This window comes from Silurus meridionalis, chromosome 10 (assembly GCF_014805685.1).
Source record: "Silurus meridionalis isolate SWU-2019-XX chromosome 10, ASM1480568v1, whole genome shotgun sequence".
Classification (NCBI taxonomy): Eukaryota; Metazoa; Chordata; class Actinopteri; order Siluriformes; family Siluridae; genus Silurus; species Silurus meridionalis.
In genome coordinates, this window is record NC_060893.1 from 11336079 (window position 1) to 11356526 (window position 20448).

The 20448-nt window shown below is 39.5% G+C and overlaps 1 protein-coding gene across 1 annotated transcript; it reads right to left on the bottom strand.

The window, feature by feature from the left end:
* Positions 1-1478: 1478 nt before the first annotated feature.
* On the bottom strand, positions 1479-20200 carry klf13 (Kruppel-like factor 13). Its single transcript, XM_046858583.1, has 2 exons — positions 18889-20200; positions 1479-7224 (listed from the first exon to the last, which is right to left on the bottom strand). The coding sequence occupies exons 1-2, from the start codon at positions 19334-19336 to the stop codon at positions 6848-6850; spliced, it is 825 nt and encodes a 274-aa protein (XP_046714539.1). The 5' UTR covers positions 19337-20200; the 3' UTR covers positions 1479-6847.
* Positions 20201-20448: the final 248 nt, after the last annotated feature.

Below are 20448 nucleotides of genomic sequence, written 5' to 3' on the forward strand. Positions count from 1 at the left end.
ATATATATATATATATATATATATATATATATATATATACATATATATATATATATATAGAGAGAGAGAGAGAGAGAGAGAGAGAGAGAGAGAGAGAGAGAGAGAGAGAAATGAGAAGCCTTGAAGAAAATGAGACAAGTACATTTCTTGTCTATTCTGTGCCAATATCATAGGTGTTGGGCCTTATAGATGTTTTAAATAAAACTGGTTTACTGAGTGGACAGCTCAAAAAGGGAACAAAAGTAGGGGTGGTTCATAATTTGAACCTCATATACTAATCCAGTCATGCATGCTTGTTAACAGCTGCTACAACAGCAGCCTTGTCCCTGCTGACTCCACTGGATGCTGCATGCTTCTCATTGGATCATGTGTTTGAGTATGAAACCGACACAAACAACCAGATGCTTTAAAAGCATCAGTCATCTTCAGTGACCAAGAATAAGAGCGTGACTATTTTGCAAGCCTTCACATCCAGTAAAAATATACAGATTTCTTCCCCATATTTGAAATATTTTTAGCAATTAATTGTTATCAACATTGTCAACAACAACTACAAAACCATATTTTTCCCCTGGTAAACATGTTAATTTTTGTTCGGAGTATGTTTCCAGTCATACCTAAAATGTGCTTACACTTAATGTCAAAGGGTTTTTCCCTGGCAAGTCACACAATGACTGAATAGCTGTTATGCTGTCGATCATGGGTTCTTTGGAGAAAAATTTACCTGCACAGACATAGTGTATTCTACCTGTAGACACCCTTTATTTTGGGGATAGTCTGTCCAGAAGAGCCCTCAGGCAATAACGGGCAAGTAACAGTATACGCAAGTCTTTACAAATATGCGTTACTGGAACAATTAACACACTGAGCGAGCCATTCTGTTTATCATGGCTTTGTTCGTCACTCTTTTGTTTCCTGAACTTCCTGACAGACACATTTGGGAATAACCCTCTGAGTCATATGATTTGATGAATAAACTTTTTTTTTCTGTTCAGTTAAAAGCGTTTTAATGCGCTTTTTGAAAGGGCACGCTGAATTCCAGCAAACATCCCCACATATATCCACTCTAAAGAAGTCTTTGGTGATAAACCCAGTGAGGCTCTAGTTACAGGAACCCAGTACTGAACTTCAGTTAATTGTACAATGTGGGTTCATTTGCTTAATGGCTCAAGTGGCAGGTGCTTTGTACCACTTTGGCCCCTGTTTCGTGCAACAGTTCAATGGGCTTAAACCTTGTTTTGCATGTCAGTCTTGCACTTATCATGGGAATGGCTACAAAATAATATGCACACCTGCATGTACACAAAAAGCAGGCTTGCAAAATCCCTTTTATGAGAGGCTCAGGGTTTACTGCTTATCCTGTCCTGACATGAATGGCTGTGTCTATTTTGTCCAGTAGGCACCATCATATATAATATAAGCGCATTGTCAGAACAGCAGGAAAACAAAGTAGTAGCAATGTTAAAAAAGTACCCAAATTAACTAGTCACAAATGTATTTCGGTAAAATACATCACAGTCCAAAACATAATATAAAATAAATACATAAAAGTAATGTTGCTTCTATGCATTGGTTTCATATAAGCAGCACATTTACAGCAAATGAAATTGCAATCCTTTGGAATGGTTGGGTTTCTGATTAATATAACATTAATAGCATCCAAGAGTTTTGGATATTTAACCATGTATATTTTAAATTGTACAGCATAAAACAAATTAAGAAAACAAATCAGACAAAAACCAACATAAAGCTAAATTAATGTCACACCAAACGAAAAAGAAAAAAAAAAAAGGTAAAACTTAAGAATACTTGGTATCTAATGCACATCATTCAGTCCTGTACACGTACTTAAAAACACATCACTCATAGAAAACTGTACAAGGTTATTTAGTTAATGTCACCTATTATGGAATATGCATTAATTTTCTAAGGGTTTCTCCTTTAATTGCTACTTTAATGCCTTTGGCACTTATTATCAAAGCTAATGTGCTATTCACAAAATATTAGTGACATTTAGCAAAATCTAAATCTACTATAAATGATTAGTATAATTCTGGCAACAAATAGAAAATAAATTTTGCTAAATTGGGGAAATTTGTTTAATTAAATGTGATTTATGATTAACATTAAATAATCAGAAACATGAAACATCATGAAACATTCACTTATCTTCTTTTCTCACTAGCTTTACAGTTTGAGTTAATGAATGTGAATAAAATAGTTAATGTTGACATGATAGTTGGCCCATAGTTTCAGTTATACCGCTCTAATAACAAAATACTTCATACTTCATAACCTTCTGAGTTGCTTTATAAAGTACAAGTTTAAAAAACATAATGAGTAACACAATGGTCATCTATAACCAAGGAGAGGATAATATAATGTAACAGTAAAAATAGCATGGGACTACACTACCTATTCACAATGCTATGGTCTCTATGGTTATGTGTAATTTTAAAATGAAGATAATTATATAAATCATGTGCAAGGCATTAAAGAAGAAAAGATTAGCCTTAGAAAAGTGAACTTCACCCCTTTATCTCGCTTCTTTCTACAACTTAAAAAAAAAAAAAACAAATATCCTGCTTATAACAAAGGTTCAGTGTCTGCATAAAGATGGAACTCTAGGATTTTTTTCTTCCTCAAGGCTTCAAATAACTGTGATTATGAAATGAAATAAAAAATAATTCTCAAGAAATGTGAACTAAATATGCTTTTATCATTCAAAAACTGGAAATAATAATAACAATAATAATTATCATTATTATAAAAAAACAAAACAAAGAAATACATATCACAAATAAACAAAGCCAGATGTATACATCCATGATCTATAATCACATGTTAAGTTGAATTGTAAGCTAAGGACAGAGCAAGTACAGTTTTACTCTAGACATGCCACAATCTATGTTCAATGGTCTCGTTTCTGATTCAAGTTGTTTCAGTACAGTGAATATATGAAGCGATAATGTCTCACACTGACCTGGACTAAACGGGGACTAAGTGACTAAAGTGGATGCCGGAGATTGGAAAAATCCGAACAATATACCTCACCAGTACCCAACATAGTGAGAACAATTTAAAGACCAGTCCTGATCATGGGTGCTATTTGAACATGCTACTGGCTTTGGACAGAGGAGGAATCACTATGTTCTCTGACCAACAGCAAAGAGCACATGGAAATGATCTACGGCACTTCCACTGTACTGCAACACTCAGCTCTATGTTGGTATGAGTAAAAGCTTATGGTCAGGATATGTCAGCAAAATGAATAGAAAGGTGTTATTATCTCCTCTTTGGGGTTGTTTGATTACAGGTGAGCCTAGAGAGTGTGTGGCTAATAAGTACTTTCTAAATTAGTGTTCCAGTGTTAGCTATAACAGAGTGGAATTGGTTATCACTTCGATTCCAACACCTCTGGAATCTGTTTAAAATTACCGAATAGTGAGAAAGCATTATGTGTGGTCTTGCTGCAGGAGTAAAGCATGTCTGATGCTGTTTAATTTTGTTATGGTTGTTTTCTTTAGAGAGCGAAAGAGAGAGAGAAGAGAGAAAGCTTTGATTATGTGTGCTGTTTTGAAAGACTCTGGCTGCGAGACCATGGGGGAAGGGACGGGAAGGGAAGGGAAGGAAGGGAAGGGATGAGAAAAAAAACAGGGAGGGAGGGAGAGAGTGAAAAGAGGGACAAGGCCTAGTATTCACAGGCCTTCACCTGCTCCTGCAGTCCAGAGATACAACATTCCCAGCTGGATTGTGCCACATTACCCCAGTCCCATCTCCCTTCATGAGGTGATAAGTGTCAATGGGAATAATCACGTGCCTGACAAGTGAGAAAAGGATAACAGAGAGCATGTGAAAGTGAATTGACAAGTGTGAGATGGGTGAAAAATTATGTGCATCAGTGTGTAAGCATGTGCACGTGTGTGTGAGGCAGGTGCCAAAATAGTTTAGACATTGAAGCCTCTATTCATGGTAGGTTTTTTGAGCCTGAGCTGGTGAGGCATAGCTGTGACAAATGGTTTGTAAAAACATAAGACCACTTTCTTACAAGGGTCCTTCATCTTCCCAAACTTCTGCAAGCAAAGGACGGTAAACTGCTGTTTGTTAAAATGATATGTATTTGTTACTGCATGGATTTGGTAGCAACATTTTTTATTAGACTAATGCCCCTTTAATGAGGATCAAGTTTGAAAGCAGCTGCTTTAATGGTTATTGAGGTAAAATGTTTAGCAGCAACCCTGACCGTTTCAATCAGTGTCTCTGCAACAGTCTGTGTAGAGGTCTGGATACGTAAAGAATGTAAAAAGTTCATAGAGTCTTATAGCTGTGTGCTGTCTCATCTTATCGTTTTGAGTCTGATCTATACAACTGTCTTTAAGGCAGTTGTCCAAAGAAAAAAAGAAAGATGTGTCTGAGTAAAGTCTGGAAGGTCTTAGTACTGGAAAACAATAAATTAATCTTTCTTTTCATCTCCAAGGATTCAGAATTCCAGATCTGACAGGATATGTTTGAAATTTTAATTGATACCATAAGCATTCTCATTGTTCATAAGCCCTTAACTCCTTTGTCCAACTTCCTTTCTTATGAAATCCAATGTCCTCAAACTTTGTGGGCATCCAAACAGAGAAGCTCCACCACCCTGCAGAACAGTGATAGATGACGGGATGCTCTTCTTTCCGTTAGCGCTTAGCGGGTGGGCAGGAAGAGGGGCAGCACGCATGGGAGTGGAGAGTTGTGTTCCAGTCCGAGGGCCAGTGGGGAGAGCTGACTGGATGTCTCTTCTGCTGAATTGTTCATCTTATGATAAAGACATGGGCTTTATCTGGCTCCCTGGGGGTCAACTCTTTTTCTCATGCCTCGTCCAGATAGCTGCTTTTGTTCTTTAGGCAAGCTTTAATCTCCCATTACTGCCCCAGCAACCCAGCCCAGTAATTCTCCTTCAACCCAGTAAATTACTTCTCTGTGAAGACATGCAGTCTTCCAGGCTGCATTTAGCCTGCTAAAGCACAAACCCTGGGGAGACCCTTCAGCACTCCATCCATCCTCTCACTGTCAGCCTCTTTTTCAGAGGAGTGGGAAAAGCACAATGAGGAAAGCATCATTGCAGTGACTCTCTAACATGATATGAATAGCCTGGTTTTGAACATAGTGGCAGGTGGCAGTGAGTAAGGTGTTTAAGGCCACACGGCCGAGGCATCTGTCGTTACCTGAGACTGCCAATGTATCTCCCTTCCCCCAGCACTGGATATCACTGGCAAAAAAAGCTTCTCTAGTCTCACCTTCAAACTTTCTAGTCTTTGGTGGTTTCTTCTTATGTGCTTTTCCTTTTAATTGTCCTTCAATACAAAAAACAAAAAAACAAACAAACAAAGGGATCCAAGTGTGTGATGAACCTGTACTGTTGTGGAAAAAACCTGAAGCTGATGCATGTGCAGTCTTTATGGTGCAGTGCTGCTGCTTTGAAACTTTATCCTCCACATTTTAGGGGATTTGGTTCAGTCCTGTAAGGAGAACAGTGAGATCTATTCTACTCAAAGGGAAGGTGGTTTTATCTCCTACATTCACACATTGTAGGGATTTTCTTTTGCTATGTGCACACAATAATCAATGTGGTTTAAATCAGATTTTTCGCCTTGACGGTTCACACTTGTGTTTGTATGTGACCTTTATCTGTTCTTACTGTGTGAACAGAGTTTCACCCTGAAATGTGGCACAAACATCATACTTATGAAATCAATAACATTATGAGGACAATCCACCATAATTGTGCCATGAAGTTATAAAGCATGTGCAGTGAAGTGAAAAGAAAAAATAAATTATATAATCCACCTCATGGTTTTATGACCACATATATTTTCAGATTAGATGCACAAATGATAGACCAAAAAATGTTTGGTCATGCAGACCAAAAAATTGGATTTATGCCACTATGACATAGCCTTTAAAATGAGGACCTATCCAGAATAACCCACACAGTTTTGTGTGTGAAAAAAAAGTTTTAAAGATGTTAAAAAAAACGAAAAGAGTTACTTCCAGTCTCAATACACAATGACTTCCACTCCATTCTAGTCCCTATTCCGTGGTGCCACGTCTTACAGCCAGATTAGATATTGAGTTTTACGACTTAAAACTAGTAATATTTTCACATGGTGTGAAAACCAAATAATAAAAAGAAGACAAAAGGAAGAGTGCAATTTTTTTTTTTTTTTGAGTGTAAGGCTGTTTTATGTATGTTTTCTCTTCATGTTCATTCTTTCAAGCTAACAAGGCCATCCCTGAGCAGGGCACAAAATTCAACCCCTGTTGAATTTCTGAGTAAAGTGATGCTTGTATTGTGCAGTCAGTGTGAATATTAAAGGAGAAGGAAAGTAAAACAACTGTCTAAAATCCTGAGGTGTGTGTGTGTGTGCGCCACTCTCCCTAACCTGTCATAAATAAAAAAAAAAAAGAGAGAAAAAAAACAAATTTATACCTGTTAATTCTGTCTACATGTTTGTTCACTTGAACAGATTTGATCAAAAGAGAGCAACAAAAATACAATGGAAACTGGCTGAGGCCAGAGGCTATAAAAATACAGACATATGGTACATCATGTAAATATTGCCATGGAAAAGGCATTCTCTGTTTTCTGTTTTTCTCTTTTATGAACTTGGTGAGAAAAAATTGCACTACAGGAAGCAGTTATGTACAGTAGAGTACACCACAGCAAGCAAAAGGATTAGCAAAGAGAGGTGGCGGGCTAACAAGTGTGCAACATCACTACTTTTGACAGAAAATTGTAGGTTTAAAAAAAATTATAAATCAGCAATGAGCTGCAGGGGGCAGAAGGCCGAAAGTGCAGGCGGGTTTAAGGCGAGTTGGCTGGGCTGAGTGTGGGGCTGAGTGTGGGGCTGAGTGTGGGGCTGAGTGTGGGGCTGAGTGTGGGGCTGAGTGTGGGGCTGGAGGCATCCGATCGACTGTAGTCGCTCAGCGATCCGGGTCGTGTGCTGCCGGCCACGCTCAGAGTGCTGCTGCCACTTTGCTGCCTCTTCAGCATGGCTGGCTGGAAGTCGGAATGGCGACGAGCGTGCTTCATCAGGTGGTCACTGCGCATAAAGCGCTTGTCGCACAGTGGGCAGCCAAACTTCTTTTCTCCCGTGTGTGTGCGGTAGTGGCGTGCCAGCTCATCAGAGCGAGCAAACTTCTTACTGCAGTCAGGCCAGGTGCACGGGAAGGGGCGTTCTCCTGCATCACACACAAACACACACAGCTGTCAGTATTTACTCAGCACCAACATAGACCTCTAACAAGGGTATTTTCAAAACACAAAGAACAGCACTACATAGATTAAATATCAATGTATCCACAATACAATGTTATTTAAAAACATTAACATGTCAAGGTTTGTATTTCCACCTGGGCAAAGATCACCTAGATGATTTGGGCCTGATGTTCATTTGACAGTTCTCTAAACCCATTGCAAGAGTGCTATGGAGGCTTCAAGTCATCCGCGCATACATTGCTAACAGTAAGGGAATCTGTGCCAGCTGATGATACCCTAGCAGTTTTTCCTACCCTTATGTAGACAAAGGGTTCTTTTAGAAACCACCAAGTCCTGCCATGCCCCTTTGTATCCCGGATTGCCTGTATTAAACAACTACAGACTTTCTGTTTCAGTAAAACTTGCCTATTTGTGTCGAGTTCATTTTTCACTACTTGAATCTATATAAGCATATAACAGGAGTTCCCACTGTTTCTATTACAGTGGTTTAAAGAAGGACCTAAATATTGGATGGAAACTTTGGGCCAGATATATACAATCATTTTGTGAAGATGTCTGGCTCCGACTATAGGACTCAAAGGAACATAACCGTGAATTAACGAAGTGCCACTTCTGGGTTTAACCTACTCATTCAGCATGTAGATTACAAATAAACACCCTGCATACAGATATAAAGGTTCTGATGCTTTTTAACATTTTATGAGGCACTACAGAATTTGCACTGATTTTATAATTTGTCCCCCAGCTGCAAAATAGCCTTTACAGCCTTTAGTTTTACAGTTGTTAAATTGGGTGAAAAGCCTCTAAACATTAAGTGAGGAATGTTAAGCATTAGAAAAGAGACTAGTGTGCAGAAAACACTGTCATATATATAATTTTATATATATAGTTTATATATATATATATATATATATATATATATATATATATATATATATATATATATATATATATATATATATAAAATCTTTAAATATTAAAAAATAAAATAAATAAATATAAATATACACGTATATACCTGTGTGTGTGTGTGTGTGTGTATATATATATATATATATATATATATATATATATATATATATATATATATGAAATTATTATTTTTACCCTGTTCTTGCCAACATGTAACTGTTAGTAAGTTCACACATAAGGCAATTATACCTCCTCTCCCCCCTCACATCAAACGATAAAATGAGACTTTAATAGTAATCTACACTGGATATGATGCCAGAGGTGCCTATATGTTCTACATATCTATTTATCCATCAGTATATGCAGTCTATACGAGCATCTTACATCAGCTTACTTTAGTCACCGCTCTTTCTGACATGTTAGCTTATGAGCTAATGTTTGAAATTTTCCAGCAGTGCTTCTGACACAGAGGTGTGTTACAATGTATGGTTGCTGAAAGTGTTAACTTACAGTCTTAGACATTAAAAATGAAAGCAGTAGTGGAAAAAAAAGAAGCCAGACCTCTTAGTCATTATGCAAGGAAGTTAGACAAAGCAGAAAATATATATAGAGGGCCAGACAGGCCAGTGCAACTGTTTTGTGGTTATTTCCCATAGATCCCAGTGAAAATTCGCTGTGCTACTTCAAACACACATTCAGTATGATGCCAGATTGGCGTGAGAGACGTTGGAGTCCCTTCCCCCACAGCAGAATAGCTGTAAGTGGACAGGGTCTATACTCGGTTCATGTCCTGCTATTCTCATGCACAGACCCAGTGGAGTTTCCCACTCCCTCCTGCACACACACACACACACACACACACACACACACACACACACACACACACACACACACACACACACAGAAATACATAAACAACACTGTCTGGCCATTCGAGCTTTCAGAATTCAGCATTCAGACTGTCTGCACTCAAAATCTGCAAAAGACACAGACTGTGCATCGACAATCCACATTTTTCCCATAGTATTTTATCAAGTCACAAATAACCAAAGCCATAACAGGTCCTGCACACCCACCTAAATATACCGATCCTCATGCCAGAACAAAATAGTCTCTAAAGTATTTTCCTTCACAAACAAACCACTACTAAATCCTCATTGCTATTTATATAAACAAGTGTCCATAGACACAAAATATTATTTTTGCTCCTCTGGTCCATTTATCACTCACATACTGTTGAGATAATCAAGAAAGGGCACTCTCATTTCAGTCGTTTAAACATCCTGCATCTATCCATCGTGTAATATAAACATAAGCATAATAGCTCCAATCCAAGATTAATCATTTTCCAAAAGTAAAAGGTTAATAATGACACAATAACCTATGACCTACAGTATTATTAATTGAGGAAGCAGTGTGCTAACACATAGCTATACACGTATGGATGCAATGGAATAAAAAACACTAAAATAGCTTCTATGTATTCTTTAAATTACCTTAAGGCAAATGAAAACAGATCCAAAAACAAATATTTAACTGGCTATAAGAAAAATGATCAGGCTCAGAACCTTTATGACATTACAGTCCTGCTTAAATGCACAATGCACATAGAAAACTAAACAAGAGCATGTTAAATCGACAAACCTAATTTAAGAGAAAGAAGTGTAAAAGAAGAGGAAATGGAAACACCAAGATAATGTGGGAGTCTAAAAAGAAATGTGCCACACCAGCATTAGTAGTGATTTAACTGCAGATTAAATTCCTGCTCATTCTGGAGCACATTCACACTGGAGCACACCCTGCCTGCTATCCTTTGTGCTGTACCATGCTAAATGGTGATTGTCCAGAACACTCCTGAGTGAAGAGGAAGCTTGTGTGTGTGTGTGTGTGTGTGTGTGTGTGTGTGTGTGTGTGTGTGTGTGTGTGTGTGTATTCAGGTAAAACCTCCAGACAAAGGTGTCACGCAGTATCACCACACATCTGAAACAAGAGCAAGCTGTCAATTCGAAAGAACTGCTGAGCTCAGGACTTTCTGACTGACTGTGTATCTATCTGTAACCATTGAATAACACTGGCACAAAGGCTAGTTTACTTGTTATTTACCTGAATTCTAGACTTAAAAAAAAAAAAGCACTTACACTGGGCAGTTGCAGAATCTCGAGTACAAACAAAATTACCATCAGGGGTCTTTTCAGAAATCCCCTTTTGTTTCTGTGGGAAAACTATAGCGAGGCCATGGAAATGCGCTTCGCCAGACTTGCTCCACCCACCCTTCCATGTACTTGCATAGATCACATCTCCCCTAGGCTTTTCCTTCACTTATATCATTATTACCAGACTTCAAGACCGGGGGGGGATTGCTTGCAGTGTTGCTGTTGCAAAGCATCGTTGTATTACATGACCTGGGTTGCAGGTGGTGATGTCAGAGACTGCTAGTATGCTCAACTCTCCGTGGCAGGGAGCCAGCAGGACCGTGTGTCCCTGTATTTCTAAGAACACAGGGCAGTAATTAGGGAAGGCTTTTGTTGTGTGCTCTGCACTAACGAACACAGTGACCCAGTTACCTCAAGATGCAGTTACATCACTCTGAGAACAGAGCAGCAAATGTCTCCCCTTTGAGATGATACAATTATGTCACAAGTAGCAGACTTACATAACTAAAGCAGACTTTTAAAAGTTCTGATTAGGAGGCACATAAGGCCTACTAGGCCCATCGTTTAATACAGTAGTGAGATTGCATCTATCCTGAATGGATAGATTCCAGATGGATCAGTGGGAAACAGGAGAAAGGCTTTTTCAGGCCAACCGTCTGCTCCATGGACATCTGATCAGCCCTGTATCTGAGCAACACTAAACGAGACTGAATGACGAGCCACAAGACTTAACGTCAGTCACCTGTTCTAAGAAGAGGAAAGATAAAATTCCACCAGTCTCTTCAGTCGTGAAACTCTACAGCCAGCGGGAGAGTGAGACAGCTAACTAGGGAGTCAGACATCAATGACAGGAGGTCTAATTAATCTGCACTGACTGTTCAGAACTATAAGTATCATAAAGTACACTTCCTAGGCCATATTATTCCATTTTAAAGTCTTCTGGAGAAACCATATAAAGTGTATATTTAACTTTTATTAAATCTAAACTTTGTTGGCTACCTAACAACCAGTGTCTCCTAGGAAGAGGGTCTACTGAAAGCTTGTCTTTAGTTAATGTGTGTGTGTGTGTGTGTGTGTGTGTGTGTGTGTGTGTGTGTTAAACCAAGAATTCTCACTCAACTGAGATATTTAGAAGACTTTTTAAAAGACGTACCTTGTTGAACTTGCTGATGTCTGCTGATGATTTCAACTTAACACTTGCACTTTGCAACTGGCAAAAATATTATATTTTATACGTGGTTGGGGCAAATCTAGCCTGCCCCAACCTGCCTTTAGTCTGATTTAAGACCTGATCCTTGCTGTGCTTAACAAAAATACAAAATATAAAATAACTCGTACTTAAGCGTTTTTTTATATAGAGTCAGGAGAAAGCCGTGCTCTCACCAGCACAAACCCACCTATAATAGTAGTTTGATGTTGTCATGAAGTTGGCTTGCGTGATCAGGCAAGTATTGGTTAGACCCTTCTGAATGAGGAACACGACACTCACCACATTGAGGTCCACTGAGCAAGCCCAATTATATCCATAGCAGGCCAAGCCAAATGTGAGTCCCAGACCGGCACCACAAGTGAAGTATCAGCCCTCATCAGAGGGATGTAATTTATTCCTGCATTTATAGATATGGCTGAGAGCCAGACAGGAGCGAGCCAACCCCACTTCTCCACAGTGAGTTAATGACAAGACTGCTGTGGAAGCTGCAGCCTCTGCAAGGGGTATAGTCTGCCTTTTTGTTCAAAATCCAAGATCAGCTTGTCATATCCAAATCCTCATTATGAACAGATAATAACACTGAGCTGTGATAAACCTTCATCACACAATATTAGTCTATCAGAGTCGGTCATTATGAGAGTGCCGGCACTTTTATGCAAAATCCACACCAGCAGAAAGATGTGGGTCACACCCACCACCTAGAGCAACAAGCCAAGAAATTAGCTCAGTGTAGCCATATATACCATACAGGCAAAAATACACAAACACTGGCCCAAAAACAACTGGTAATAAAGCCATGACTGTCTTCAATTTATCAGAAAGAGAGCATTAACACCACACACTGTGTGAACAAATGAAACTGTTTTTGCTGACAAAAAAAATTTAAAAATGATTTTAGCTCAGATTAAAACACAGACACTAAGAAGAATTAGTGGGTCTGTGTCAACATCTGTATGTGTATGGAGTATGGAGAAGGATCTGTATTATCACACACACAAAGAATGAAAAGGTTTTAGTCCGCTGTCTGCTTTCACTGGTTTGCCCTGGACAAATATGCGATTAATGTTGTGTGAAATTTAGGTGGAACAAAGATTAGTGGTATATGGGTGAGCTGAAATTGTCTTGAAGACAGACTGGATGGAAAAAACACCTTAAAAAAAAATCACTTTTGAACTGTAAGTCTCATCTTGTGGTTTCAGGAGTGTCTGGGTATGAACAATAGCATCAGCCTTGTGTACTATGGGAGGGTCTTTTCTGTCAGCCATTTCACTGTTCCATTTGTGATAACCATAACCCACTCCACCCACCATCTACACCACTCAGAAGAACTCAAACGCAGTAGAGTCAGGCAGTTACAATCAGATAAGTTCTAACTTCTTTCTACAAGAAAGAGGCAGGTTTAGAAGAATTCTACACCACTACATATTAGACTCATGAATTAACTGTATACTATAAAGGCCTAACAGGCTTTTCTTGCTGCAGATTGTGATCTAATCTTTTTAAGCCTGCTTAACTAAGGACACAGACAGCTGCTGTTATTAGGAGCTGTTTATATCTACAGAAGTGCTGGCATGGACAGGAGGATGCTGGGCACCTGGAGTGTGTGTCTCTGTCATGCCCCCTGCTTGATTAAAAACAATACAATATAATTGTCCATGCAATCCAATCCAAAAGAACACAGTAATTGATAATTAAAGAAAGAGCTAAGACATATGCAGACCCTTATTAGTGTCATCAGTCATCCCACTCACAAAATTAAAGCATTCAGAAAGAGTCTGAGGTCTTTTTACTCTGTATGAGAAATAGTAGAGCAATCCTCAAGTCCCCCACCCCTAAAGCCACTGCCCGTCAGATTGAATGCGCCTTTTCATCTTTGCCATAACCACCTCCCACACAGCATGCTACTCAGGATCTTCTGCTCATAATGTATTGACAGGGAGGGGTCAACCACCTTGCAGACTACAGTTAAAGTAAATATGACAGCCTGGAGACACAGCAAACCATCCACACAATAAAGGCGCATATACATCATCCCCCCTCTCTTTGCTCTCTTAGTTCCAAAATGAACAGGCTGAAGAGACCCAAATCAGACTGCCTGCAGCTGCAGCTGCAGAAATGACCTACATCAACAGGGTGGGGGGGCATTCACATCAACTCATCCCCCATCCCTTGTGGGTCCACTCTGTACAGCACGTTCCAAGCAAGGCAAAGTGAGCAGCCAGGGCCAAACTTTGTGTTAGACCCTCCACTGGTGGCTCTATTAATCACCAAAAAGGCTTAAAAATACATGGCAGCCTTAGATCCTCTCTTTACTGCCAGGAGAAACTGACACTCTTAGGTCACATGCAACTAGAGGGCAAGAGAGGCCAGGCCCGGCCAAGTACAAAACACCTCAGCATCTAATTTTCTTAAAACCCTGGCAGCTAGGGAAATAGGACACAAGGCTGAGGGGGCAGGGAGAAACTGAGTGTTTTTTATAAGGTTCTGCCAAAGCTAACTAAAGGATATGTGAGCTCAAGACTATGTGAAGGACAGTATATGAGGGGGTTGAAAACCAGATATGAACTTTTATACCTCCCAGCCCCTTGTGTAAACTTTATACAACTTAGATTTTTGAGAAATAAAGTGTTTTATTATATTAATGCAAATAAATTCCATATTCAAACATTCTTGTCTGTGGATTAGTACAAAAAAGGTGCCTTGTGCTAGTACCACAAGAATGCTAAGACACAGAAAGCCTTTAAAAACAATATAAAACAATATAAGTGCAATAATATGAGTGCATAAGCAAAATTTCGAAAAATAAATAAATAAAAAATACACACTGTGAAAGGTGACATATTCAATTATGTCTTTGGTTAGACTGTGTGATTACTTGTGAGGCCTATCAAAAGTTAATGTAGTTAAAACATGTCAAAAACATTGGGAACCATGATAATTAGAGGTGCCTCGTCAATTTGTCTACACTAACCAAATATTACTTGACATGACGTGACCTTATTCGCGTTATTCAATTTCAGCATGACAATAAAAGTGTTTTATTTAATTAGGCTCTGCAAAAGATTATGTGGGTTTATGAACAAGCAAGCATTGCAACATCCGTGAGATATGGAAGAAGTGTCACCAAACAGACCACCATTCCCATTGTGTAGAATGTCCCCACTAAAAAAAAAGCTGCTTTAGCTAATCTCTTGTCAATGTATTACTTTTTACTTTGTTTTCCATAGCTAAGCTGTTTAAAGGAAGGGGAACCCACACCCCACCTTTATGAGATGTCAGACAAATCTGTCTAGTAACCTTAGACCCTCTGAAGCCTGCTGAAGCCTTGTAAACCCATGCAGTATTATGAGCCATTAGTATTCAACAAATACCCTTGAAAATGTCATGTCTTAACACACCTTTGACCTACATCCTGTAATTCAGTGCTAAGAAAAAGAAAAGAAGTGAGTACATAACAGCTGCCTAAAACCTCTTTGTGATTCAGTTAAACCCCTGCTTCATTCTTTTAGACATTCCCATAAACAACAGCAAAACAGCAAAAAGCCAGATGACAATATGGTCTTGTACATTTCCTTATTATGTTGAGAGAGGTTATTTCAGAACATGCATATATATATATATATATATATATATATATATATATATATATATATATATAAATAAAGCCTTTTAATATTTTAGGAGAAGAGATAAGAGGCTGAGGATGTGGCTTTGCACCTTATACAGGTGACAATTAGTTAAATTAGTTAAATTTACTGCTGTAAAGAATTCAAGAAAAAGACCTATAAGCATTGTGTGTCTGTGTGTGACAGACCAAAGCGTAAGAGTATCAGCTTTGTGAACTTCCTGTAAATATGTAACTGTCTAATTGCACTGAAATTCTGGTTTCTGATATAGACCTCCACCCATTCCATCTCACATACACACAACATACTGCAACAAAGCAGTACTGATCGTTTCTGTTTCCTCTTCAGTGTATTACAAAAATAAAAATTCTCTACATTCTCAACCTGCAAGCATATTACATCACACATGAGACAACACGTAGTGCAAGTCAGCCATCTGTGTGGGTGATTATAATTTATGAGCTTTGTACAAAACAACCTCATGTTCTAAAAAACTTTTCTCCTACATCTCTCCAATCTATAAACGTTTTTCCAATCAAAATTGTATTGGTATATTTATGACTTGAGCACCCTAATTTAGGTTGGTGTATAATATCATCTTTTGTTTCTCTATTCCCTGCATCACAACTCATCCACTTGCTTCTAGTTATCTAATGAATATAACGACAACTATTGTGAAATCTTAAGGACAAAGACAATGAGCAAAACAATCCTCAAGAACAAAAGTTCAATTTTAACTTCTGTACTCAGAGTAAGCCAAAGTCTGGCTGTACAGTCAAGCTAAGCTATAACAGATTTCTTGGGAAGCCACCTCAAGGTCATTCCACTAACCTTATCTCAAACAGGAACATTTTGTTACCACAGGTCACCACAGGATTACAGGGAATGGCCAAATGAACTTCAGACAGATGGGTCAATTATACAGAACAGCACTGCAAACACCCAAAAGCTAAAATAGTCAACAAGCTGAATTTGCATATGCTCTAGATGTGTGAAAAGCAATGTGGCAGTCACTCAATGATTAAAATAATGATATTTTCATTAGTTACCCTTCCAACCCCTTCCAATCTGAAAGATAAATTAAACAGTGATGGATAATCTTAATACTGTGATACAGCCAACAAAAACAGCAAACCTTTTTTTAAATATATATTTGTGAGATAACATTCAATATTTACCATTGTTCATACTATATTTGCATTTAAATGCATACAGTACTGCAATCCCCTTCAAAGCAGCGAGTCAAGCCCTCTGTCACATGATTTAAGCTAGCATTTGATCACAATAGTACATCTGCTCAAGCTCCATCGTAAAACTTCTTTTCTCACAGCAAGCTAGAACATGTGACGACTGGCTTCCCAGCCACTCCAAGGCATACTGTGTACGTATGTAAATTTGCAAAAACTAATACTGAAGAGGGAAAAACAACTCATTATTTTAATATTACCTCATGTCAAAAACATTAGCAGCCATCTAAAAAAAAAATATATACTGAGCTTTAAGTATTTTTTTTAATTCTGGGAGAAATAGAGGTCTTTGCCGAGATTCTGAATCAGGAGGACAGATGGTCCAACATGGAGTTCAAACCAGAGTCGGCACAGAGTTCAGGGTGTTGCTAAGTCAAATAAGGACTCCAGCCCACTTGGCTCACCGGTTTGTTTTTATAACACAGTGTTCCCCCTTCTTTTAGACTGTGGTGTTTAGGTGGGAGAGAAATCCATTTTCTCCTTGATCTACTGGTTCAGACTGAGACAAAATCTGCTGAGTGCTTTGGAAAAGACTAGGTGCACATAGCAGTTTGGCAGAGTCTGGATTTCTGAACTCAAGTGACCCATATTCTCCGATTACCAAAACAAATGAGACGGAATACTCATTATTCAAGCAGAACACCACCCTATTGCAAGACTGAACATTAAGTACGGGCCAATAAAAATCAGTAACTATTTTAGTATATAGGTATATGATAGGCCACATTCCACAGACTGTGGTGATACCACGTGGTGCATTACATCAGCCTCTGTGGGAATTCTAAACAAGAAAGTGTGATCTCATGCAATGCCATACACAGTGCAAACTATATACAGTAGTTGTGTGTGTGTGTGTGTGTGTGTGTGTGTGTGTGTGTGTATATATATATATATATATATATATATATATATATATATATATATATATATATATATATAAAACACACAAACAAGGCTCAGAGAAGCAAGTGGGAGAGGCACAGAAGAAAATGAATAATAAGTTAAATAAAGTGAATTATTTCCTTTGAAATTAACTATCCAGCTTGTGGACTTTCTTTAGCATTGCCTTGACTACAGCCTTGTTCTAGCCTGCCACTGAAAGCTACATTAACCAAAAAACCTCTCCACTGCTGCTCACATGGTGCATCCCGTCTGCACTCACTGTCGCATCTGCAAAGGGTGTGCCGTGGCAGCATGTACATCTAAATGGGTGTGTATTCTGCTAGCCACGTCAAGGAAAAACCTTATGGTGATCTCTACTTTTATGATGCCAGATGTGCTTAATGATATAATCCAAGACTTCTTTTTTTGGGGGGAGGGGACTTTTTGGTTGCCTTTGTTGTATAAAAAATGTTTCTTGGGGCATTATTGATCGAACAGCTCTGGAAGGTAAAAGAAATACATAATTGGTTAAGGCTATACAACTTGCTTGCTTTTAGAATATTTCTCTCTTTTTTTCATGGGCAAAAGCTTTAAACGAGCAGAAGAAGGGTGGTGCTGTGTGTTTGTGCTCGGAGCTCGTCTAGCTGAGTCTGTTGCTGGCCAGATCAGCTGGCAGTGGAGCGCGCGGGGGTGTGGCACTTAACAACAAAGGGCTTCAGAAGCACCCACAGCGACACAACTCCAGCCGAACCACACCCCCCTGTTTTTTTTAATATATATACAATCGTTTATTCTAATGATTGCATGCTTTGGATTATCACGCAGAATGAAAAAAAGAGAAGTTTCGGTCGCGTGAGGATGACGGCGCTACTGCGGGTGGGGGCGTCGCGCGCACTCCTAGGCTATCGGCTAGCTGCTCGGTGACCTTCCAGTGTTGCCCGTTTAGACAACTTTTTCATTTTCTTGCATAGGAAACACGCTTCCTGGAACGTATAGGCTTTGGGTATAACTTCTTCCGTTCGTGGGTTTGGGCGTGTGTGCTGATTGTAGGTTACGCGAGGTTCTGTTTACTGTCTGGAAAAGGACAAGTGGTAACCGCGCGCTAATTTCCGCATTGACTTCCAGCACTTGGTGCCGGGACACAGTGTCCCCCAACCCTGAACACCTCCTACACACCAAGTTGATTGTGATCTCATCGGTATAGACGACACCGGATGTGTTGTCGTGAGTTAAATCGGTAGGAAACTGTTGCTATATGGACTACAGGCTTCTCCTGTGGGCGTGACGTTATTTACGGCGCCGCGCCCGACAGTCAAATAACGTATTAACCTACTTTTACTATAAAGAAAGTCTAACCTAAGCGAATTTGGGTGTCTGTGAAAAATTGGTTGGCATCTCTATTTTATTTTAAGCATGCAAAAAAAAAAAACATGCTTGGCGCACGCTTTGTTATTGACGGTGAGGGAGAGGCACTCAGAAATCCTCGTGCACTCGGCGATTTGAGTCCCAAACCGGGGGGTTTTCAGTGGCCGCAGCGCTTCAATACACGAGCTGCAAAATTACAAAGCGGTTGCTGCAACGCGAAACAAAAACTGACCTGTATGTGTCCTTAGGTGAGCTTTGAGATGTGACGATTTGCCATAAACTTTTTCGCAGCCAGAATAGTGGCATTTGTGCTTTTTCTGCGGGGACTCTTGCTCAGCGCGAGCCCTCCATCGCTTGCCCCTTTGTTTGAGGGCAGAGTCGGCAGGGACGGCGGTAGGTGTGGCAGAGTTTCCATCCTCTCGCGCTGGGGTCGGTGGCGTGCCCTCTTCTTTCGCTTTTGCCTGCTCGGCGAAATTATTAGGACTCTGCTGGTTGAAATCCGCCAGAATTCGGGCCACGACGAAAAGCGAAGAGTTGTCCTTCACCAGCGCTTCCTTGGTCTCTTCTCCATTCCTGGGTGCAGCCGCAGTTTCGGCTCGGTTCTCCCGGTTCCCTTTAGGAGCGTGAACAATCGCGCGGCTGGACATGGAGACAAGGCACTCTGCTGCTAAATGTTCCATTTTGTTCAACACGCAAAACACAAACGGTGTTTCTTTATGACATTCAAACGCGAAATGACACTTTTCGAAAGCGCCCAGCTCCGTCGTCGATCCCTTTTTTGTGTGATGCTGAACATCCAGCAAAACACCCACTGTATGCTTACCGGCTTTTCAAGAAACCTGACATCCTAAATAAAAGCACGCGGAGATCTGAACCGTACAAACGCCGCACTCACTTTTTATTTTTTTTTTTATCACGAGGGTTCAGGCAGCAAGAGACTGAGAAACCTGTGCTGGCTGAATATGAAAACTCCCCATCGTGGTCGAAAAGTCCATAACCCACGTAAAGTGACAGTATTGTGCTCCGCGCAGACCAGAGCTGTCGGTATCCACGCTGGGGGCGTGGTGGCCCGGAGTGTCGTCACGCCGCGCGCGAGCTCATTGGCCCCCGCACAGTGTCCCAAAGTGCACTGGGCTCAAACTTCACCAAGTGTACTCGGATCCATCCCAAACCGGACACGACAATACCAAATAGTGTGCCTATCTAGTACCCTACCAACTGGAGTAAAGTATGTAGTTTTTATATTCAGGATCTAGTGCAGTGTCAGTAGTTTGAAAGAGACTATATCCAGGCATATCACCTGCTTTCAAGAACACAATAATATCCTGGTCAGTATACTGTCTGGTATCTTCTACTACGCGGATGCACTTCATAAGAACATGCACTCATATTAATTCAGTTATTTTGTGAAGATTTACACAGTGCGAGGATTTTGGGAATTTTTTTGCTAAATTGTTTTGTACAAAATGTTAAACGGTTTTGGTACTAAGCAAAGATCATTAAAATCACTTGTCACAAATCACAACAAAATATAGTTTTTGCCTTTGCAACTAGTTTTCTACATGCTAGTGTTCACAACTGAGCTGCAGCAGTAATAATAATAATAATAATAATAATAATAATAATTTGTATTGTGGTTGGTTGTATATGAGAATAAAACTATGGGAAAATATAATGTAAAATATCAAAATAGGCCAATTTGAAGTTTTTGATCTGTATTATAAAAATAATAAAAAGAGCTATACACATCAGGTTAAAGAAGTACAGAGCTTGACCTAGTATCACAAGGTTT

What these genes read in the sequence shown, in the direction of transcription:
- klf13 (XM_046858583.1), bottom strand. Translation starts at nt 19,336, where the DNA reads ATGGAACATTTAGCAGCAGAGTGCCTTGTCTCCATGTCCAGCCGCGCG. An exon ending in TCACCTAAGGACACATACAG is followed by an intron (nt 7,225 to 18,888) that starts GTCAGTTTTTGT and finishes TGTGTGATGCAG; the next exon opens with GAGAACGCCCCTTCCCGTGC.